Raw genomic sequence first — 24,832 nt, forward strand, 5'->3', positions numbered from 1 at the left:
ATCATTTGGGGGATAGCCAATCAATTGGGAATATGAACCGGAAATGATTTTTTTACCGTAGAAAATTCCGGGGCTAAATCCCGGGAGAGAGAACTTTAGCCGCACCCCCTCCTAAAACTCTCTGGTGGGTCCCTGGGGATCTCTTCCGGGATTTTTCCCAGGGATTTTCTGTTGTCAACTTAGCATCATTCGATATGAATTACTTTTTCCCGACCTCATTCCAAAATTCTCTTGAACATGTATGAATCTGATGAATATATTGAGTTAACTCAGAGCATTATTTTTCCATCTTTTCTTTCATTTCCAATCTTTTTCATCCGCATTAGTTTTCACTGGATTTAGGTCTTAAAGTGAGTTTTTTGTTATTTCCTCATCTTTCTAAACTATTTTCTTTTCAAATCATAAGTTATCTTAAATTTTTTTTGATGTGTAACTAATTTTTCCTGCTTTCTCTAATACTCCCTCTATTTTTAAAAAAGAGATGCTATCACTTTTTCAATTTGGCCTATTTTTTGGCTAAAATGAAAAAAGTGATAGTATCTCTTTTTTTTAAAAACGGAGGTGGTATGTGTTTTGAACTTGCCTTGTCTCTAATGGTGTTTGCTTTTATATTTATTATGATTATTGTGTTTGTTGTGTATGTCTTCAAGCTTTTGCTCAAAGTTCGTGTCTGTGTTGGTATCATCTATGGTGGTGAGAAGAAGATCTAATTACGAGTTAAAAAGCTGAGTCAATATCCCATCATATCCGGCGTCTTGAATTTTTCAAAAAAGTTCAAATTTTAAAAAAGAAGTTATAATCTCTTTCTATATATTCTTGGTTGTTTCATCGCCTACTATATAACTTTCCGTTCAAAGGAAGATATTGTCAAGTTCTCAATCAGTCTTAGGTTTCTCATTAATATTCAAGATATTTATACAATCACAAGGCTTGGTCCTCGAGACAAAAGACTTGATTCTCATGGAGTTCAATTCCTAATATATCTCTAAATAAACCAAAATACATATCATGTAAAGATAGCCTATTTCCTAATACCCTCCCTCAAGATGGAGCATGAAGGTCACGAATTCCTATCTTGGAAAAAAGAAACTGAAACTGATCTTTCCCTAAAGCTTTTGTAAAAATGTCAGCCAATTGCAGCGCTGTAGGAGTATACGAGGGTTATATAATCTTCCTTGTAATGGCATCTCTGACAAGATGACAATCTACTTCTATATGTTTTTTTCTTTCATGAAATACTGGATTCTGAGCAATATATAATGTTGATTGACTATCACAAAAGAGATTCATCCCATGAGTATGATGAACTCCCAAATCACCAAGTAACTGTTTCAACCACTTTAATTCAATGTTATCGCTGCCATAGATCTGTATTTTGCTTTTGCTGATGAACGAGAAACTGTATGTTGCTTCTTAGTTTTCCAAGGCACATGAGAGAAGCCAAGAAGTACAAACCAACTTGTTAACGAACGTCTAGTTAATGGACATCTTTCCAAATATGAATCACACCATCCTTTTAAACTAAGAAAACTATCATAACGCATCAGAATTGCTTGTCTCAGACTCTTCTTCAAATATCTAACCACACGAAGCATTGAGAAGTGTTGCTGACTTAACATTTAGGTTTCGGCATAACAAGGCTTGCACCGTCTTTTCGCTGCTTCCCAATGCTCCACTCTTGGTTTTTGTATAAATTGGGATAAAATATGCACTGAGTAAGCGAGGTATGGTCTTGTGACTGACAAATAAATCAGACGACCAACCAATCGTCTATATTTTTCTACATCATCTAGTATCTTGCCTTTTGCCAATACTAGCTGATGATTTATTTCCATTGGAAACTCTGCAGGTTTTTCTCCCAATAACCCAATTTCCATGATAATATCCAATGCATATTTCCTCAGGCATAGATAAAATCCTTGTTTATTACGAGCCACCTCTAATCCTAAGAAATATTTCAACTTCCCCGGATCTTTCATCTTAAAACATTGTCCCAGGTAAGCTTTAAAATTATGAAGTGCAACCAGGTCATTACCTGCCACAATCGAATCATCAACATACACTAGGACATTAAGCTGCATCTTTTCCTTCGCCATAGTAAAAAGAGAGTAATCTGAATATGAGTGTTTAAAGCCATAATTTTTCAAAGTTGTGGATAATTTCGCAAACCAACACCTAGGTGCCTGTTTTAGACCATACAATGACTTCTTCATTCTACAAACCATATTTGGATTACTCTTGGAAAATCCTGGAGGTATCTTCATATATACTTCTTCCTCCAAATCACCATGAAGAAACACATTATGAACATCCATTTGATGCACTTCCCAATTCTTAACCGCTGCAACAGCTAGAAAAGTACGAACTGTTGTCATTTTTGCCGCTGGTGCAAAAGTCTCATTATAATCTATTCCTTCAACTTGATGATTCCCAAAAATTACCAATCTTGCTTTGAGGCGTATCAAATTACCATGTTCATCACGCTTCTCAGTATAAATCCATTTACTTCCTAAATCCTTTTTACCAGGGGGCAATTCCTCCAATTCCCATGTTCCTTGTTCCTCTAAGGCTCATATTTCTTCAGCCATATCTTTTTGCCAGCCTGGATGCTTCATAGCTTTTTTGAATCTCTTGGTCTCATTTCCAGGCGTTAGTGCCGCAAGATATTTTCCTCCAATTCCCATGTTCCTTGTTTCTCTAAGGCTCGTATGTCTTCAGCCATAGCTTTTTTCCAGCCTGGATGCTTCATAGCTTCTTTGAATCCCTTGGGCTCATTTCCAGCCGTTAGTGCCGCAAGATATTTTCTATACACTGCAGAAAAACGATCACAACTAACATAATATGTCAAAGGATAAGGTGTACCTGAGGCCGATGATTGTGTCGGTAGAGTGGAAGATGGACTATTTTCTCGTACTGTATGCGAGTCTGCTAGAAAGAATTTTTTGACGCTTCCCTTTACCCATCTCACTGATGTTATTATCTACCACTACCTCAGCTGAAGTATCCTTACCATTAAGATCAGGTGAAGCATCATGTTCATTCTCCTAAAATTGTTCTTGAACACTTCCTTCTTCTGTTCCACACCCAATATCAATTTGAGATTCATCATTGCCTTGTTGATGTTGTGACTCAGATAGTGGATGTTCAATAACTTTCTTAGAAAATTACTGTAATTCCTCTCTATCCTCATCGTCACCCCAACATGCTTCATTACTTGGCGAAGCAATATTAGTTGGTTGTCCATTATTGGTATTCATATATGGAAACTGGTGTTCATATAAATCCACATCCCTTGACAATAAAAATTGTTTTGTGTCCAAATCATAAACTTGCCATTCCTTTTTACCAAATGGGTATCCAAGAAACACACATATCCTTCCTCTTCTTTCAACCTTATCACCTTTAATATTTTGATAATGTACATAACACAAACACCCAAACACTTTCAACTGATCATATGGTGGCATCTTTCCAAACGTAATTTCATATGGAGTCTTGTTATTAAGAGCAAGTCTTATGGTAGAATCCAAACTATTCCAAGTGTGGAAAAATCATGGAATGTCAAGTCTAGTGGCTTCCAAGTTGGGGTCTTCCATAGAAAATCCAAGCAAGGTTCCACGGTTTCGTGGAAGGGTTCGTGGAATCCATCTGAACGCCAATAAGAATAGTGTTTAACGCAATTAAGAATGGAGCTAAAAAAACGCAATTAAGAATTGCATGTTTTTTTTATCCGTAGATTTAAAAGGAGTCGTTGAAATCTAATGGCTGGAAAAAAAAACTTCATTCTTAATTGCGTTTTTTTAGCTCCATTCTTAATTGCGTTTTTTTAGCTCCATTAAGAATAGCGTTTCTACTATTCCACCATTACACTTGTGCTTCCATCCACAGTTCCAAGCGCTGAGGTGGCGTGGAAGATGGAATATGGATGGATTCCACCATAAGACTTGCTCTAAGTATAGATGTTGGGGTACGATTGATCAAGTATGCTGCACCCAATGCACATTCCCCCAAGAAGTGTATTGGCAAATTAGTTTCAAATCTCAAATCTCTTGCAACATTTATTATATGTTGATGTTTTCTCTCAACTCTCCCATTTTGTTGGGGTGTACCAACACAAGTTGTCTCAAATATTATCCCATTAGACTTAAAATATCCACGCAAAGAATTAAATTTGTTCCGTTATCACTTCTAACAAATTTGATTTCCTTGTCAAACTGACGCTTAACAAGAGCAATAAAATTAAGAAATATCAATTCAACTTCAGTTTTAGTTTTGATCAAATAAATCCACACTCCACTTGAAAAATCATCAACTATTGTTAAAAAAGAATGAGCTCCACAAGACGAAGGTGTCTTGTAAGGCCCCCGTAAATCCAGATGAACCAAATCAAATATACAGCTAGCTTTACTATGACTAACAGGAAAACTACTTCTACGATGTTTTGCTCTTGGAAAAATATCACAAGCATTATTATTTTTTCTAGATAACCTACTCACAACTGGTATCTTTTGTATTAATTTCTCTGATGGATGTCCCATTCTTTTATGCCACAACTCATATGAATCCCCACTAACTGCAAGTACTTCAACTGGAGGTACACCACGAAAAAAATATACTCCACCTTGTCTCTCACCCACTCCAATCACCTTTATCGTCAACCGGTCTTGTATAAGACATAAACTATTAGTACATTACACAACACAATAAACTGACTCATCGATTATCCATGTGACCGATATTAGATTACATGTATTTGAGGCACATAAAGAACATCATCAAGCCTCAAACCATCCGGAAGAATCACTATTCCAATTTTATCATAGTTCGCATACTTTCCATCTGGAAGACCTACTGAACATGTCTTAATATCCTTTAATTCAATCATGTCATCTAAATTACATGTGACATGATTCGTGGCCCATGTATCCACAATCCAGGAAGTACGATTCTGTGTACCTTGCAATTGAAATTTTGATTGTTTGAACTCAAAAACTCAAGTACTTGTTGAAGCTGAGTTGTTGTCACTCCAACCAAACCAGTTTCATATGCAAATGTCATACCAATTGACTGCTGAGATACTGGTACATTTAAGTTATTTGCCCGTACAGGATTGTTGCTGCCATATCCTCTGCCATCTCTGCCAGACGCAGAACCACCTCGACCACGTCCACCAGCTCTGCCAACTCTGCCATATCCTCTACCTTCACGAGGTCTGTCTGCACATCAGTCAGGATAGCCAATCAATTGATAACAACCATCACCATAGTTGAAAAAGCGGGGGTCTAACAACTACACCCAATATTTTGATTAGGAATCTGTATGGACTAACTCCAATATACTTTTAAGAGAATCAACTAGACAGTCAGACTCAATCTTAATAAAAGTATATCAAAGAGTGATATCTCACTTTCTCGATTCAATACTTACTCAAGCAAAATTGATACAAGATAAATCACTTGAACGGTACCAAAGACCAATGTTCAAGGATCAATCAATTTCAACCAACAATCAAAGGTTGGATTTCCCAATTGATCGATTCAATGCACAACCTGTGATATTTCAATTATATAACAAAATATAATGCTCAAAGGAAATAACACAGATACCAGAAGTTTTGTTAACGAGGAAACCGCAAATGCAGAAAAACCTCGGGACCTAGTCCAGATTGAACACACACTGTATTAATCCGCTACAGACACTAGCCAACTACAAACTAACTTCGGTCTGGACTGTAGTTGAACCCCAATCAATCTCACACCGATCCAAGGTACAATTGCGCTCCTTACTTCTCTGATCCCAGCAGGATACTACGCACTTGATTCCCTTAGCTGATCTCACCCACAACTAAGAGTTTCTACGACCCAAAGTCGAAGACTTTAATAAACAAATATGTGTGACACAAAAAAGTCTATGGTAATAGATAAATCTGTCTCCCACAGAAATACCTACGAGTTTTTGTTTTGTATTTTGATAAATCAAGATGAACAGGAACCAATTGATAACCCGAACTTATATTTCCGAAGAACAGCCTTGAATTATCAATCACCTCACAATAATCTTAATCGACTAGCGAAAGAAGATATTGCGGAATCAAAAACGATGAGACGAAGATGTTTGCGACTTCTTTTATATCTTTCCAATCGGAGAAATCAATCTCAAGCCAATATTACGATTGTACTTAGTGCAATAGAAACAACAAGATCATATCACACAACTACAAGAAAAGTAGTATCGGTCTGGCTTCACAATCCCAATGAAGTCTTCAAGTCGTTAACCGACAGGGTCTCGATAGAAACCTAAGGTTAAAGGAGAATCGACTCTATATAAAACAACTAGTGTCACACAGGAGGTGTGAGGATTAGGTTTCCCAGTTGCTAGAGTTCTCCTTTATATGGTCTTTCAAATCAGGGTTTGCAATCAATGTTAGCTTAGTAACAAAGCATTCAATATTCACCGTTAGATGAAAACATGATTAGATTCAAGCTAATATCTTTCAACCGTTGGATCAAAAGCTTAGCTTGTTACACAGATGAAATGCACGTTTATTTAGGTTTGTGTAAACGTACCCAAACATGTACACTTAGTTGGTTCAACAGTAGTTACCCAAATGGTTAGCCATATGAGCACTTTCATATCAACCTTATTCATCTTTACCATAACTAGTTCAAATGACTCAAATGAACTAGTTAGAGAGTTTTTCAATTGCTTAGATCTTATAAAAGTATATAAGACACAATCGAAGCAAAAACGATTTGATTCACTCGAATCAATGCATGAACTTTATAGCCAAGGTTTGCAAACTTGCATTCCTTAGTTTATATAAGTTTAAGTTCACGAATAATCGTTTTTATAAAATAACCAACTTAAGTACGCATACTGGTACACAGACTTAAGTACCCGGAATAAGTTTGTTTTCAGTTCACAAACTCCAGCAGAAATTCGCGGGATTTGAACTTCCCACAGTATGCGGACTTGGTACGCGGACTCTAGTTCCGGTTTTCCTGAGCAGCGAAGTACGCATACTTTGGTTCAAGGAATAAGGACTTACACACGTATGAGTTACCACACAATGTTTATATCCAACCATGGTTATATAATCTAAACTCTCATTTCAATCACTGGAACATTCTTAGAGATCGTTATATAGTTGTTGTTCACACACTATTTTTCGTCAAAGCAATTTTCAAGTAAGTGAAACTTAATATGACTTTCGTCACTAGTAAAGATGAACTTGGCCAAAGAGAAATCTTACCAACACATATTTCGAGAAATAGATAAGCGAGATAAACTCGGCTCAAAATAGCAAATGTGTATAATCAAAGTCTATATAGCAAAACGACTTTTGTCTCAAGATAGGAGATATAGTAGATATACTTTTGAGTGATAGATAAGTTCAAGTCTCCACATACCTTTTAGTCGATGAAGTTCCACCAGTTCCTTGAGTAGTTCTTCGTCTTTGTATGATGATTTCCATGGAATCTTGAGCTCAACTACACTTTCTATCCTAGTCCGAGACTTAAATATAAGTAAACTAGAAATCAAGACTTATAGTTTTGATCACTAACATTGACAAACATGCTTGAGATATCAACGCATGCGAGTTCGATCGATCAATGCTCTAACAATAGTGTCCTACCCGGTTACAATGTTTGCAAAACTTTCGAGCATCATATGTGTTGGTGTTTTCTCTTTGGTCAGATTGTACCTTAAAGGTCATGACATTTTCTTGCACTTCTTTAGATAAAAGAATATCTCCCATTCTCAAACGTTCAGAATTGACTATTATTTGGTATGCAATATCAATAGATGGTAAAGGATCTTTTGCCAACAATTTTTCACGCAATAAGCCATACATACTATCTACGCCAATCAAACAATAATGCTAATCTTCCTTGGTTTGCTAGACAAAGGTGGGTGGCAGTTTGTAGGAATTATGATTGTTAGAGCACTGCTCGGTTGAACCCACCAAGCGTTGGTATGTAAAGTTTGGTTGTCATATTTAGTTCCAAAACTCGAGTCGCTTAATAAGTAAACTAGAGTCAAATTCAATAGGTTAGACTAGAAACTATAGAAGTATTGAGCTCCAGTTACTCACAAAGATCTGAAGATGGGTTGAAGACAACAAAGACATTTTTCTTCAACTTGAGGTTAGTAACTACGACTTGACTTTTTCCATTTTTATCTTGTATTTTTCAAATCTTTTAGATTGAAAACATAACATGCAAAGTTGTGAATGATTATACTCTAGTTAGACGTGGTATTAAGAATACAATAAGAAGTATAATACTTATCTTTTGAACTTCGTATATAAGGCATCGATATAATCGTTTGAATTCTATTGTGATTATGTATGGGTATGAGGTGAAGATTTCACCTAGGAAATAATGTTTTACATTCGTTTAAAGGAAATACATTCATAAACTTGTTTTGTGAATCGAAAGGGAAATCACTAGGCTTATTGGTATTTGTTATTCATTGCATATCTTTTGAATTACTAATATGTGTGATTAGTATAACCGCTCATGACTTGCTTATGTTCTTGGTAAAACTATTCACAAGGCCTGACTTTTGTATTGGTATGACTTTTATTAGTGAAACCGATCTTAAGAAATCACCTGAGATGGTATGATCGATTTAGTGTAATTGGTATGACCAACTCTAGTCATTGGGGAGCCGATCCTAGTAAGAGATGCAACCGAACACAAAAAGGGAAATCGATCCTTGTAAGAGGTGCAACAAGTTTTTAGTTATTGGAACCGATCCTATGAACATGTGCAACAAGTTATTTGGGACGGATCCTATGAACATGTGCAACAAGTTTTTAGTTATTGGGTACAGATCCTATGAACATGTGCACCAAATACAAGTTATATACCGTACCTAGTCAACCAAGTTTTGGTAACTAGCATGACTAATTCTAGTACCCACATGGATGTATAACCGAAACTTGTTTTGGTAGAACCGTGAAACCCATGTTTGGTGATTTGATAGGATAATCAATTACATAGTTCTTGGAAGTCATATGAACCAATTCTAAACTCGTTTTGGAAGTGTGTCAAATCGGTTCCAAGATAGTAAATATGAAAGGTGATTTACTAAGTAAAGATTTCGACATACTTTGAACATGTGCAGTAACGCTTATCTTTTATTGTTCAAAGATATTCCTTAATATCTAAAGGAGAATCCCATATCGAAATAAATTGAGAATCTTTTAATTAAGGTTTTTGGTTTTATATGCTTTTAATTTCCAGCAATTAAAATGCATATCTTTAGAAAATAAAAATTGGTAATGTGCATTTACTAATTGGATATTTCCTAACGAGATTTTCGGTCATTATTTGGACAAAGAATTTCCAGGAATTATGGACACCGAATTTGGAAATATATTGCATATTTTGAGAATATTTTCGGTTTTGGAAATTCCTTGGTGTCCAAACTTCCTTGGTATATAAATATTGAAGTTTGCATTTCGTGCAAACTAATCCTCAGATCCAGCAAAACTACCTATTTGTGTTGTTATTGGTGGAGCCGCCTATTCGGAGAGGAAAGTAACCTAATTAGGCGAAATCTCTTACGACCGCTCGGTTTAAAGACTTCTTTGGGATTGAGAAGATCTATTAGTACCGTTGGTGAGAAACTAGATGATTGCATTTTTATTTTAGTTTTCGATTATTGATTTGATTAACTAACGGTTGTTGAATCTTTGATTGCACCTAGTTTGTTTATTCTTGGGAACCTTCTCTTCTGATATAAGGATCACTCAAACTAGATCAAAGATCTAACGTTTCTACGGATCTAAGGTTATCTAGACCCGCAAGATAGATTCATTGATTTTCTATTGTTAATAGACTCTGTTCTGTGCGACAAATCAATAAGGAATCAAGTTTGTTTTTGTAGGTTGTTACTTTGAATATTAAATCGAAGATTGAAGACTTTGAAGGTTTGAAGACTTTTGTTCTTGTGTTTTGATCTTGGTGTAACTTTCTGTGACTTGATTTTCCGGGATTAAGAGGTTGTTTATTTTCAATAAACATAACCCTTTTTAGATCAACAAGTAGTTTGTGATTTTATCATAAACCTTGTAATCAAGATTGATTATTTCGGTAATCATTGTCTTGTTTGATCTTGTAACCGAGGAACTTCGGATCTGGTAGCAGGTCTTAAAAATAGAAGATTCTTAACTGTGCTTTTATCATATATTTCAGTATTGTGATTATAAAGTGAGTTTTTTACCAAACAGTTTATCCTTTACTGTTTGGATACGATCCAAAGGAATCTTGTCTTTCCAGTTGAAAGATTGGTAGAAAAAGTTATTGTGAAACATTAAGAAGATATATTAGATTTAGTCCTAAAGATAATGCATGTTCTGCTAGGATATCTAGTATCAAATATCTATTGAGAACTTCGGTTCTGCTAGATATTATCAAAACAAATATCTATTGAGAACTTCAGTTCTGCTAGATATTATCAAAAAAAGAATACTACTGAAGCTGAGTAATTAGGATTTTAGTTTACTTAGTATTGTCTACACGAATTTGCAGGTTTACTTTTTGTAGCGTCTTAATTCATTGAGTATTCAAAACTGGACTAGGTCCCGGGGTTTTTCTACAAGATTGTAGTTTTCCTCGTTAACCAAATTCTGGTGTGTGCTTTACTTTGTTTCCACATTATAATTGTTTTTATATTATAATTAAAGTAATTACACTTGTACGTTAACTAGGCACTTGATAATTATCTTATAAGGTTTTGGTTATCAAGTGAACACTTTGTCGTAGTATTGTCTAGATTTCATATCCATAGACGATCACACAAAGTGTATTGGATTTCTCCACTTGACTTTGATATTCTCATATTGTTAGGCCAGTCCGAACTAACCCTGTTTCAAGTGGACACCGTGTTGAAATATTCCTTGAGTGATTTTTTCTCCAAAAGGTTTATACACGGTAGAGATTGAATAAGTTGTGATCAAATAAAAAGATTGTGGTGTATTTGGGTACCCTCGTATTTTCAATAATGCAATAAGGTTTATTCATACCTATAGGAGGCGAATTTCTCTGCAGATGCTATGGCAAAACGGGGGTGTTTACTTAATGAGGAGGAAGGTTTACATTATGATGGAAGACCTCATTTTTTGATTTCAGTTGAATATCCAAATGTTGCTTATCTTAGATTCAAGTAGTTTACAAGTTTTTGGGGTTGCTATGACCTCTTTTACTTTAATCACTTCTTTGTAAATTTGTTATCCATTCATACAAATCTTCTTCTTTCAAAACAGTCACCCGTGTCGCAATATTACATGTGCAGTGTGCACACTTGCATTATGGTATTTTCATGTATGTCACCAGTTCATCCCATATTTTGTTTAATCTCCCATAATACACAGCTACACTTTCAGATTTCCCTTGTTTGCATTCACTCAAAGATAATTTGAGCTGACAGATTCTGGTTCCACTAAAAACACAAAATCGCTTCTTTAAGTGTGTCCAGAGAAGAGAAACATCATCATAATCCCGCAGTGTTGATCTGATGGAGGAGTCCAATGTATTATTAATCCAGGAAACAACCATTGAATGAACAACAATCCATTCCTCCAACTATTCTGGGTATGTAGGTTCTGTTATTGTGTCGTCAACAAAACCAAACTTGCACTTGGCTATCAGTGATCTTCTAATGGCTCTTGCCCATTCATCAAAATTAGTTCCTTTTAAAATAATCGGGGTAATAATAATACCAGGACCGTCACTCGATCCTAGATGATACACATGATTTTCTTTGATGAATCACACTCCGGTGCCTTCCATTTTCCATCGTCTTTTGATGATTCTTCTTCTCCCATCTCTGTTTAATGAACACTTAAAAATAATTTAGGATTTGAACCAGGCTCCTGATGCCATGTCAAGTTCTCAACCAGTATTAGGTTTCTCATTAATATTCAAGATATCTATACAATCAGAAGGCTTGGTCCTCAAGATATAAGACTTGATTCTCACAGAGTTCAATTCCTAATATAACTCCATATAAACCAAAATATATATCATATAAATATAACCTATTTCCTAATAGATATCAATCCTGGATGCTTCTGTGATTACACCCTTATTTATTTTTTTCAAATCTTTACCGAGAAGATATCCTCTAAACCTTAAACCTTATATTTTTTTATCATTACTGTTAAACATCATAACCTCTTTATTTTCAATTACCCTAAAACTCTTTTTACCGTAGAGGCTGAAAATTCTTCCCAGGTTGGAGACTTAGTCAACAAGTTTAAGCAAGCTACTTTGGAGTTGGGAGATACAAGTGAAGTTGTGATTGTTCAACAAGATAATAATAATGGTGATGAAAAAGATTCAAACTGGGAGGGTAGTGCGATAAGAAAGATCATAATAAAATAGAATGAAGAATGAGTTATGATACTGTTGAAAGGTTTATTCAGTACACCTAACCTTTTATGGTTCCTGAAGATCTGAAAATAGTTGAAATAGAACCTAATATGATGATTTTTAAGTTCAGTCAATGGGATCTCTTGAACAGAGTTATTGAAGAAATACCATGGAGCATAAACAAACATCTTCTTATTGAAGAAACAAGCACTGGGGATTTCAACAATTCTGGATACAATTGAAGTTTCACATAACTGAGCATATGAATGTAGTTGTTGTTAAAAATATTGGAGAAATAATGGGTGAAGTTACTGGATTGAACCTAAAGATGTTATTCTGGTGGGAAGTAATCCAGTCAAAGTATGTGTCAACATTGATTTATCTTTTCTACTGAGAAGAGATGTTAAAGCTATAACTAATGTTGGAGTCTCTAAATGGATCAATTTATGTATGAGAGACGGCCAAGCATCATTTGTACCGTATGTTATGTCATTGATCACTATAAAGGTGCTTGCAAAGATGTTTCAAATTTCCTAATCAAACCCATGAAAAACTATATTTTTTTTGGTAATAGAAGCAATATTAGTAAAAATCTGCAAGTTGTTTCAATCAATTCTGCTCCGGCTGTCCGATGCAATCAAAGAAATTTGTTAAAAAAGTTATTTTTGTTCCCACCCCCACCCCCCAAGGATGGTGTTCTAATCAATCTTGATCTCCTCCTCATGAATAATGCAGGAGAATGCACTGATGATCACAGACTAGGAAAGTGACATTGAATTTATGGTATTCTACCTTTGTTGAGGATTTGAGATCTTGTTCCATCTCACTGTATGATAACAACACAGACTACCAGACTTCTTATAAGGTCGTAACTGATGACAAGCAAGCTGAAATCACAGAAAAGGAGAATCGGGTAACTTTTACACATAAACTTTTTAGAACTTTTCTTGTTATTATTTGCTGGCTTATTTCTTTTATATGGTTAATTTCTTATTGCTGCATTTTCCTTTCCTTTCCTATAAAATTAAATTTGTTTTCCCTTTCACTATTTAACTTTTCTCTAGTTTTTAGTCATTATTCAACCTGTCAACATGAAAATCATTTTTTGGAATGTCCAAGGGATCAAGAATATAAATACTAGGGATCATCTTAAAGACCTTATCAGATCTCAAAACCCTGATATAATCTTTTTGTGTGAAACTAAACTTAGTGAAGATAATACGAAACCACTGGTAGATGCTTATCATTTTCCTAATATGAGATACATTTCTTCTGTTCGACTTTCTGGAGGATTAGATATATTATGGAAGAATGTTTTTTTTCTGTGAATTTCTCAGTAATAAGAATAATATGATTCATCTTTTAATTCAAGATGATCATGGTCAACCAGAATGGCTTCTAACTTGAATGTATGGATATGACTTCTAACTTGGTGTTTAATAACTGATCTTAATATTCACCTTATCAATTCAACTGAATCTACTTCCTCTTAAAGTGATGGATGAGTCAATTCCATCCTTCATGATACAGGTTTAGAAGATATTGGTTTTACTGGGCATGAGCATACTTGGACAGGCAATAACTTGGGTACAGGTAAAAGAAGATCTAGAACATATATGGTGCTGGTCAATGCAGACCAGCAGTCAAGCTTCTGTTATTCTAAAGTTATCCATCTTACTCAAATTAGTAGTGATGACTGCCCAATTATGCTCATCACAGATTATAATCATCCAAAACTGTAGAAGCCATTCAAGTTTTTTCAAACATGGTTGAATGACAAGAAATGTGCAGTAGAGATACCCAAAGCTTGGGAAGGCATGTTCAAGGATCTGCAGCTTTTAAACTCACTAAAAGACTGCATTTCACAAGAATTACTCTATCGAAATGGAATAAAAATCACTTTGGGGACATTAATCTTAATGTTGATTCTCTTCAATAACAACTGTCAGACATTCAAGATCTTCCTTATTCTCAAGAAAATACTTCTAAGGCTTTTAAGATTAATGAAGAACTTCAAAAATGGCATCATATTAAACATGAATTCAACAAGCAAAAATCCATAGATAACTTTATCAAAGATATGGATAACGATACTAAATACTTGCACACTCTCACTAAAAGGAAAAGAGCGAGAAATTATATAGATTCTCTTAAAGATAGGAACAATACTTGGGTCCACTGAAGAGATCAAGTTGCTGCACTTCTTTCTAAAAATTTCAAGGGTATTAGTACTTCCTCAAATTCAGTGATTGAAGAGAGATTCTACAACCATCTTCCAACCACTATTCCAGATGAAAACAATAGAATGCTTTTTGCAGTTTCTTCCAATGAGGAAATCTTTAGCACATTAAAAAGTATAGAGAATTGTTCAGCTCCAGGACCTGAGGGTTTTCAAGCAGGTTTTTGCAAATCTCAATGGAATATAGTTGGAGATGATGTATGTGATATCGTTAAAAACTTCTTTTCCTCAAAACATATACTTCATTCACTTAACAAAACCTATATTTCTTTGATTCCCAAGACTAAAAAGCCTATCGGAGATAAATCTCGAACAAATATTAGAGAAGATAGTACTCAATACGATAGAAGAATTACGACCAGAAAACGTAACTACAGAAAAAAAAAATTGGATTTGGCTTCAGTATCCCAATGAAGTCTTTATGTCGTTAACCTATAATGGTTTTGGAAAAAATCATAGGCTAAAGGATAATCGACTCTAGTCACAACTAGTATCACAAAAGACGTGTGGGGATTAGGTTTCCCAGTTGTTAGAGTTCTCTTATATATAGTCTTCAAAACAGGGTTTGCTTAGTTAGCTTAGAAACAAAGCATTCATTATTCCCCGTTAGATGAAATCCTGATTTAAGATGCTAGCTAAGTTCTTCTTGAAACCTAAACAATATCTCTCCACTGTTAGATGTACTTAGCTTGTCACACACAAATGAAATATACTTCATTTAGATATGGGTAACCGTACCTAAACGTGTACATTTGGTTGGCTCAATAATAATTAACCAAAGTTAGTCATATGAACTTTTGTCTAATACACATTCATATAACACATCTAGATCAACTATGATGATCAATCAATCATGAATGATAATCAATTAATCTAATTATGTTCATCATAGAGTTGTTCAATTGCATACTCTCATAGAAGTATATAAGACACAATTGAAGCAAAATCGGATTGATACAAAAGAATCAATTCATGAACATTTAAAACCAAGGTTTGTAAAGATTGTTCATGAGTATGAAAACATACTTTGCTGATTTTAGAACTTGAACCACTCAAGTATGCAAATGGGTACGCATACTCAAGTTCCGGACATTGGTCTTGACCAACAGTATGCAAACGGGTACACATACTTTCGTTCTGGACCAAACTCAGGTAAAGTTGTTTGGGAACGGGTACGTATACTTGGTTCCCGAAATTTCACAATTGAAACCATTTGTGAACGGGTACGCATACTTTGGTTCCGAACCTGAATCTTACCAACACAGTTTGTACAATATGTACGCATACTGTGATGTTTTCCATACATGGGTTTTAGCTCTAAACTCCCAGTTAAATCATTTGAAACATTATGAGAAGACTGTAATGGCTGTCTCACACATACCATTGGCTAATAACAATTTTCATTTGATTGAATGATCAATATGAAACTTCCCGAGTTGGCATCAAATGATTGTCACACACAAATCATGAAAGATGTTTCAAGGAGATTTTTATACGATCATCTTTTGACTTTTAGTTTTCAACAAATAAATTGTTTCCAACTAACATGTCAAGAATGATGATGAATGTAGCTTAAGCAGAAAGCTACCAACACATATTTTGAGAAATAGATTGTGAGTTAACCTCAGCTCGAAATATCAAATGTGTATTATTAGAGCACTACTCGGTCAAACTCGCATGCGTCGTTATCTCAAGCATGTTTTTCAATGTTAGTGATCAAAAATATAAGTCTTAATTTCTAGCCTACTTATAGATGTTTCGGACTAGGAAATAGATTGTGTAGTTGAGCTTAGTTTTCACGGCGTTCGTCATTTGAAGACGAAGAATTACTAAGGGGAGCTTGTGGAACTTCATCGACAAAAGGTATGTGGAGACTTAAACTCATCTATCACTTGGAAAGTCTATTTCTACTCCATCTCCTATATTGAGACATAAGTCGTATTAAAATATAGTTTTCTATATATACATTTGAGATTTCGAGCTGAGTTTATCTCGCTTACATATTTCTCGAAATATGTGTTGGCAAGATTTCGCTTCGACCAAGTTCATCTTATATCATAAGAAAATTTTCGAGTAACATCTTACATGGTTTGTCTGATACAATCGTTTGGTGTAGACTTGGAATGTTTCGATAATGATTATTTCAATATCTTCAAAATTGCTTTGATGCTAATAGTGTGTGAAAACGGCTATTGTCATCCTCTAAGAAAGTTTCAATGATTGAAATAAAGATCTTAGAATCATGTAACCATCTTTGGATATAAGCATATAGTGTGTTCGCACATTTGTGTATAAGTCCAAAACCGGGAACCAAATGTATACATACTTGTGTGTACTAAATGGTTGGTGAAGACTGGCTAAGTATGCGTACCCGTACGCATACTGGCGGAAGTTCACGTCCGTGAATTTCTGCTGAGTTTGGAAATCAAAAATCAACTTAACCAGTTACCAAAGTATGCGTACCCGTACGCATACTGGCGGAAAGTTCACGTCCGTGAATTTCTGCTGAGTTTGAAAACTAAAACAAACTCAAATCTGATTAATTAAGTACGCATACCCCGTACGCATACTTAAGTGGTTACTTTCTAAAATCGGTCATGTACATGAACCTATACATTTATAAAATAAGGAATGCGATGTTTGCAAACCGTGGATATAATGTTCATGTATTGATTCGAGTGAATCAAACCGATTTTGCTTCAATTGTGTTCTTGTATACTTCTATGAGAATATAGCAATTGAGCGGTTCTTTAACTAGTTTCATTTGAGTCATTTGAACTAGTTATTGTTAAGATGAATAAGGTTGATATGAGAGTGATCGTATGGCTAACCTCGGTTAACTATTTGTGAACCGACATTTGTACACGTTTAAGTACGGTTACATAAACCTAAATGCGGGTACATTTCATTTGTGTGTAACAAGATAAGTTCGATCTAACGGTTGAATCAGGTTTTAATCTAACGGTGAATATTGAATGCTTTGTTACCAAGGTAACTTGGATTGCAAACCCAGATTTGAAAGTTATATAAAGGAGAACTCTAGCAACTGGGAAACCTAATCCCCACACCTCTTGTGTGTTACTAGGTGCATAACTAGAGTCGATTCTCCTTTAATCTTAGGTTTCTATTGAGACCCTGTAGGTTAACGACTTCAAAGACTTCATTGGGATTGTGAAGCCAAACCCAACTATTTTCTTTATAGTTGCGTGTTCTGATCTTGCCCGATTCTATCGTATTTAGTATAATTGAAATAATTTACTCGAGATTAATTTATCCGATAGGCAAGATAAAAGTAATCACAAACATCTTCGTCTCATCGTTTGTGATTCCGCAATATCTAGTTTCGCCATCATACGATTTATATTAGTGTGAGGTGATTGATAATACTAGGTTGTTCTTCGGGAATATAAGTATGGTTATCAATTGGTTCCTGTTCACCTTGATTTATCAATATACAGAACAAAAACTCTTGGGTATTTCTGTGGGAGACAGATGTATTCAACTCTATATACTTTTCTGTGTGAGACAGATTTGCTTATCAAGTCTTGGACTTTGGGCCGTAGTAACTCTTGGTTGTGGGTGAGATCAACTAAGAAAATCGAGTGCGTAGTATCCTGCTGGGGTCAGAGACGTAAGGAACACAACTGTACCTTGAATCAGTGTGAGATGGATTAGGGTTCAACTACAGTCCAGTCCGAAGTTAATTGGTAGTAGGCTAGAGTCTTTAGCGGTTTAATACAGTGTGGTGTTCAATCTGGACTAGGTCCCGGAGTTTTTCTGCATTTGTAGTTTTCTCGTTAACAAAATTCTGGTGTCTGTGTTATTTCTTTTCCGCATTATATTTTGTTATATAATTGAAATATCACAGGTTGTGCGTTAATATCAATCAATTATAATATCCAACCTTTGGTTGTTGATTTACATGATTGACACTTGAACATTGGTCTTTGGTACCGTTCAAGTAACTCCTCTTATATTCAATCAGGCTCGCAAATTTCTATTTGCTGATTGCGGATTGAATTAAGAGTTAGAGATATTAAGCTTTTTGATATACTTTACTCTAGATTGAGTCTGACTGTCTAGTTGATTCTCTAGAAAGTATATTGGAGTAAGTCCTCTCAGATTGCCAAACTAATTGTTGGGTGTGGTTGTTTAGACCCCTGCATTTTCATATATAATATAAAAGACTATATACTATACGACTTTTGTCTCAATATGAGATAAGTAAGAATGGAATAGACTTCTGAGTGATAGATAAGTTTTGGTGTCCACATACCTTTTGTTGATGAAATTCCTACGAGTTCTTCAGTAGATCTTCTTCTTCAGTTGCATGCACCGTGAATTCTAATGCTCAACTATACAATCTATCCTAATCTGAAACTCCTATAGGTAGACTAGAAATCAAGACTATAGTTTTGATCATCTAAACTTGACAAGCAAGTTTGAGATAGCAACGCTGCAAGTTCGACAGAACAATGCTCTAACAACAACTACCTCTTAATAGTTATAATTGATCAACATCCAAATCAAGTTGTTTATCCTTTCATAATAAATAAGCAATCTGAATACCTGTTTTCATACTGGTTTGTGTGGGGCAGGGAACTCAAGGTGGGTGCATGCCATGAAATGTTCCGGTCAGTAAAAATTTATTGGTTCTTGTATTGTTCTATTTATGTTGGATGGTGCTGAAAAAGAACAATTGATAAGCAGTGGTCCTCTCAGTTTCCTCAAGGTCTCACTCTCACTCTGGCTCGTCAGTGCTTCAATTTGGGTGACCTAACTAGCTAAATTGAATTTGATAAATGGCCGAGACATAACAAAAACATGTGTATGATGCACAGGTTCATGATGCTAGTCAGATGATCCCCATGGATCACCATAAAAGCATGTTTGGTTTATCTTCTAGATAGATAAAAAGATCTACATAGAGGTTTGCCTCTATCTATATATATATTATTTTTTTTTGATAAACAAGGAACCTTTTCATTAATGGGATTTCAAGGTTACAATGAGTTTAAGATTGAAAATAAGAGAATACAAAGTACCTAGAACATACCGTAAGAGTACAATACCGAGAAATCCGACAAGAGAAAGAGAAGGATTACCGGAGTAAGACAAATACAAGTATGAATAAGATCCGATTAAATCGGAAGAAGGATGATTTTTCTCGGAATTAAATTCCAACCATTTAGTTTGTTTTTCTTCTTTAGAAAGAAATGCTCCCAAAGTAGGAGTGATTTGCTCAAATCTCTTATAACTAGTGATGAAACTTCCGTCGTCAAAAAGACCACCTATGGAGATTCCGTCGCTGGATAAGTTGATGATGAAGATTCCGATGAAGGTTTCGTCGTCGGAGACAACCAAGATGAAGATTTCGTCGTTGGAGAGCATGGAGAGCATCACTATTGATCTTAAAATCCAACCCAATAACCAAAAATCGCCATTAAAAGCGAAGATAAACCTCAAAAGAGTAGATAAAAGCAACAAAATGGTGTAGATAAGTAGAAAACATAATAAAAACCAAAATAATCTACTAACTAACCTAGAAAGCAAGGAAAAATGAAGAAATCTACTCATATCTAGTCCATTTTGACTAGATCTGAGCAGAAAAGGATTGTTTTTGATGGTTTTGTTAGAGAAGAAGGAGTGAGAAAGAGGAGCCTGTATCTCTATATAAAAACCACCATAGAATGTCTCCTAAATTTAGGTTTGTTTTGTCGTTATCTACCAACTCTATATTTAGAATTTAACAAAATTATTATTTTCTATTTCTCATTTCATCCTTACAAAACTTGACTACAAAATCCTATCACAAAATATACAGTATACGTATGCTTTTTATTTATGTGAAGACAAAACAAACATAACTGACAACATTAGTTGCTTTTTTTATCGATAAATAATTTCACGGCATAAGAAAATGAAAGTCATGTTTTCGTTGGATAATAACTGATTAGTATAAACCGATCTAAAATAATAATTTATATAGATGCCGATTGAAATTTTTTTTTAATAGAAACATACGTATTACATGGTAAGGTAAATGCATCTTCGAATTGGCCATTCTTTTCTAATCGGGAGATGCTCCACCTATCGAATTTTCATCCCGTAGAATCTCCCGAGAGGAAAATGGACGACTCCTGACGCGTTCTATGTATTGGGATCATCGATGGGTTAAAATGAGGCTCGCCGTTTATTTTGGGTTGGGAGGAAAAATCGGTCATCCTAACATTTTCGTTTTTAATCACAAGATTACACCTAATAAACAGATTTCATCCAATGAGAGACTGACGTGTGGCATTTCAATAACTATAAGGAGATTTACACGTTCCGGTATCTATCCGGCGGAACAATTTTGTAGTGAGAATATAAATGTCAATTTTCATTTTGTTTAAGGACATGTTGGAAAATTATCAGTAGGAGCTCGATGGAGTGGCAACAGATCTGTAAGTACGGCCCAAGTGCAATGTCAATGTTTTGTAGTGTCATTGTCCCTTGTATATGGTTTTGGACCTAGAAATCATTTCGGCTGCGCTCGTCCATCTGTAAAATCTGTGATAGCGAGATCATATGGAAACTCATGTGGTGCTTGTCTTTTTAGGTCATAGTAGTATGTAAACGGGTTAAGCTACAATGGCCGGAAGGGTTTGGTAAAATGACTACAATATGGGATTGCTCCTGTGAGGTTATTTGTTTCGCAAATGGGTTAAGCTACAATGGCAGGCAGGGACAAAACCTTTCATACAGCGAGAGATCAATGCAAAATAAAAAAAATTCAGAAAACAAATAAGTTTGTCAGAATTGGAAAAAACTGCATTCAACAATAACAATTTCTTATATTTATTCTTTTCAGTATTTACAGAACATATATGCTATAATTTGTGTGTGTTGTATTTCCTACCCTATCCTTCTCTCTTCAAAGTCTAACTTATTCCATCGACTACAACTGGACTAAAACCAGGTTCACTCAAATAGGGTTTTGAATTGAGAACTAGACCTTGAGTCCTTGAATTGTAGTATAGCTGAGTATTTTGAAGACTTGCAACTAATTTTTCCATTTTGGAATACCATTAATGTCCGTGTTACTGACATGGTTGATTTTCTTGCCAACCCAGGTAGTGATATGAACGTTGTAGGTAGATGATGGACCAGGCAAGGATATCTCAGTCCCAAAATGGTTTCTGATTTTGGGGGATTTTGGGGATTATTTAAGTTCTGATCTCCACGAGGATCAATGATGGTGGAGGTAAGAGTGGGGAAGAGAATGAACTTTATGTGAGTTTTATGCTGAGAATCATTTTGTAGAAATAATTAATATGATATAATTCATTTAATATAATGTCTTTTTGAAATTATCACCTTTTTTTTCTTTTTTGAAGCATTATCATATGATATATATATCAGATGGATCACATATTTGTAAACATAACTCAATTGAAAATTGGAATTATATTTAGATTTTATTTATGTTAAATTAGTATAACATGCACGCGCGATGCACCTGCCAATCCGGTAAAAAGAAATAAATCAAACTCTTCATTCAATAAAATCCATTTACACAAAATGTGTTTAAGACGAAAAAAAAAACTTTCTTACTCAAGCAAGGTTCATTCTCATCACCAATTTAGAATAAAACGCAGACTCCATGAACCTGCTGTTTGAGCCTCCTCAGCAGTCAAAATTGCCACATAACACCATCGCAACCATTCGTACTAAAAGTTCACAACTTTGTTCAGCTTGACTAAGCAGATGTTCTTGCATATCTTCTATTTGATGCAAAACAGACTTTTTAAACTGATGATAAACATTGAGATCTGCAAAGCAGACTTTCTTTGCATAATCTCTTCAATTTAGACAAATAAGACATTCTCGCATATGTAACATTTAGGAAGCAGTGTATTTTTATTCCATCCAATCTGGAACCTACGATGCAACATGAATCATAGATTGACAGGATAAATTTCAGTTCACATAGCTTCTACAACCCTAAAACCAACATTATTTCAAAAAAAATTCCTTCCTCTAATTCTTCTTTTGAATCTATTCTTGTATTCACATAATTAGTGAATTAATGAAGTCAACAGACATTGTTAAACCTGGTAAATTTCATGCTTTGAGGTGGTTGTATACTTGTATTACAGGTAATATTCTGAAACATCTTTTGATCCTCAACTGGTGTATTCGTCAAAAGTCCTCGCACTGTGCTGGCAATAGATATTGAACCTGAAAAGACATAAATGATTAACACATAAGGACTTTTCCCACAGATGTTTATATTTTCTTTTAATGCTTTGCTCTTTCACATAGATGTTATAAATTGGTAACTTTTTCATATTTCGCATAAGTCTAAGATTGAGAACAATCCTAATGTATATAGAAAAATAAACTGAACTATAATATACCTTCTGCAGTCCATTTACTATTGCAGCAGCAAGCCTATTGCTATGAATGGTATCATTACATATATATTTCCTCCACCAGAATCATCTAAGAGATAATGAACTTCCTCTATGCATGAAATCCACATTTAATCTACATTTAACCTGCTCAAATCATCTGGGGCGTCTTTGCAGACTTAAAGATTAAATCCCTACGGACCTAGTTAACCTCCATAGCTACATAATCTGAATAACAAAATTACTCAGTTAGACCAACAACATGTGAGGCGGTTAAATTGTTCCCCTTACACATTAGTCAGTTACAAAGAAGACATGACCGGTTTTCGATTGAGCCTATAATCACATAAACCCTTTGTGATCTATCCAGCAAGTCAATAGTGGTTATGAGTTGTTCGATCCTTATAAGATGAAACATTAACTAAAGATATAATGTGGTTAATCAGCTGCTCACACACAAATATATCAACTTGGGATAATCAGTTTCATGATATTCTAATATGTAAATCACTAAAAAAGCAAAGTCATAAGTAACATTCGAAGTTGTTGTCTTACTACAACTTGTTCCGGCTTGCTGATTTCTGTTTTCAACAGCTCTTATTCTCTGCATACGATAAGCATTCCTACATATTTCTAGATGTGCTTCCCTTTCATTTTCGGTCATTGAATTATGCTTTGCTTTAACCGAAATTTGGCGCAGCTGTAGCTGAGAATCTGTTTGGTGTGCATCAAGTTGTCTACGACATTGCCTTTTTTTCAACATCTTCTGTTGTACTCAATTCCTGAAGTCGCGCTATTAGTATCGGACTTCGATGGCGATCAGGGAGCTTATCCTCCATTATTTTGTTCTGCATTGAAAACCCAAATTTTAATTGCACAGTATAAGAACGCAAACCAATTTGAACATTATCATGATAGCAAAACAAAAATTCTGTATAGAAACAACCTAAACCAATTTCAATTTAACATTGTTTTTCATAATATGCAACAGTAGAACGGAAAAAAACAAATATAAGAACCTAAGACTAAAATGAACTTAAATATGTCTATGAAAACAAATTTGCCCTAAATTCACCAATTTTCCCTACATTCAGTGAACTACAGCATGTTTTTCATGAATGATCGACTCTATTTCCTACGGAAGGAGCAGGCTCTTATCCATCAATTAATCCACGCTTCCTCCCAATTTTCCCTGAATTCACCAATTTGCCCTAAATTCAGTGAACCCAACCAATTTTCCCTAATTTAGTATAAGTACCTAACCGATTTGAATTTCAAACCCAAACCAAGCTGAATTTTACATTATTCTTCATAATTGAAACAGTGGACCAAAAAATCAACATAAAAACCTAAAACTAATTTGTACTCCCGTCGTAGTTTGCAAAAGTGAACTTAAATCTGCCCTAAAGTGACAAATAGATTTCCGTTCGGATACTTACTTGGAAGATTCCTTCGAGTTAATGGCTTGCATGATCTTCAGCGTTTCTCCAAGTCTTTCATGGTTTCTCGTCTGTGGAAGGAACAGATGAAGGCGATGAGAAAAATAAAAGAGGAAAAAAGAAAAGAAAAATGCCCGTAAAAATTGAGTCCAGAGAAAACGACCTTGGAACCTCCGTTCGTCAATTTAACAAATATACCCTCATAATTTCACAATATTACGCGTTATACCTGGCATTCAGACTTTTAATTTGAGGGTTGTTTTTGTAATATCATGTTGACACCAAATTTGTGACCAACCAAAAGAGGCTTCACCAAAAAGACCTCTTTTCTTTACATTAGTAAGATTGTTGCACTAGTTATTTACACTTCTTAGG

General features: G+C 34.9%; 1 protein-coding gene across 2 annotated transcripts; it reads right to left on the reverse strand.

Moving 5' to 3' along the window:
* Positions 1–22,055: 22,055 nt before the first annotated feature.
* LOC113358722 lies at positions 22,056–24,583 on the reverse strand. Of its 2 annotated transcripts, none has more exons than XR_003364715.1 (4): positions 24,458–24,583; positions 23,574–23,866; positions 22,219–22,845; positions 22,056–22,123 (listed from the first exon to the last, which is right to left on the reverse strand). XR_003364715.1 is itself a non-coding variant. In XM_026602373.1 (4 exons), the coding sequence occupies exons 2-4, from the start codon at positions 23,779–23,781 to the stop codon at positions 22,473–22,475; spliced, it is 408 nt and encodes a 135-aa protein (XP_026458158.1). In that variant the 5' UTR covers positions 23,782–23,866; positions 24,458–24,583; the 3' UTR covers positions 22,136–22,472. The 2 variants fall into 2 exon arrangements, 1 of the variants encoding a protein (XP_026458158.1); XM_026602373.1 differs by lacking the exon at positions 22,056–22,123 and having other exon boundaries at positions 22,136–22,545; positions 22,719–22,845.
* Positions 24,584–24,832: the final 249 nt, after the last annotated feature.

This window comes from Papaver somniferum, chromosome 3, assembly GCF_003573695.1.
Source record: "Papaver somniferum cultivar HN1 chromosome 3, ASM357369v1, whole genome shotgun sequence".
NCBI lineage: Eukaryota > Viridiplantae > Streptophyta > Magnoliopsida > Ranunculales > Papaveraceae > Papaver > Papaver somniferum.

Coding starts and splice junctions, on each gene's coding strand:
- LOC113358722 (XM_026602373.1), bottom strand. CDS start 23,781: ATGTTGAAAAAAAGGCAATGTCGTAGACAACTTGATGCACACCAAACA. Junction 22,846..23,573: donor GCAAGCCGGAACAAGTTGTA/GTAAGACAACAA, acceptor ATGTCTTTTCAG/GTTCAATATCTATTGCCAGC. Junction 22,546..22,718: donor CAAAGCATGAAATTTACCAG/GTTTAACAATGT, acceptor GTTGCATCGTAG/GTTCCAGATTGGATGGAATA.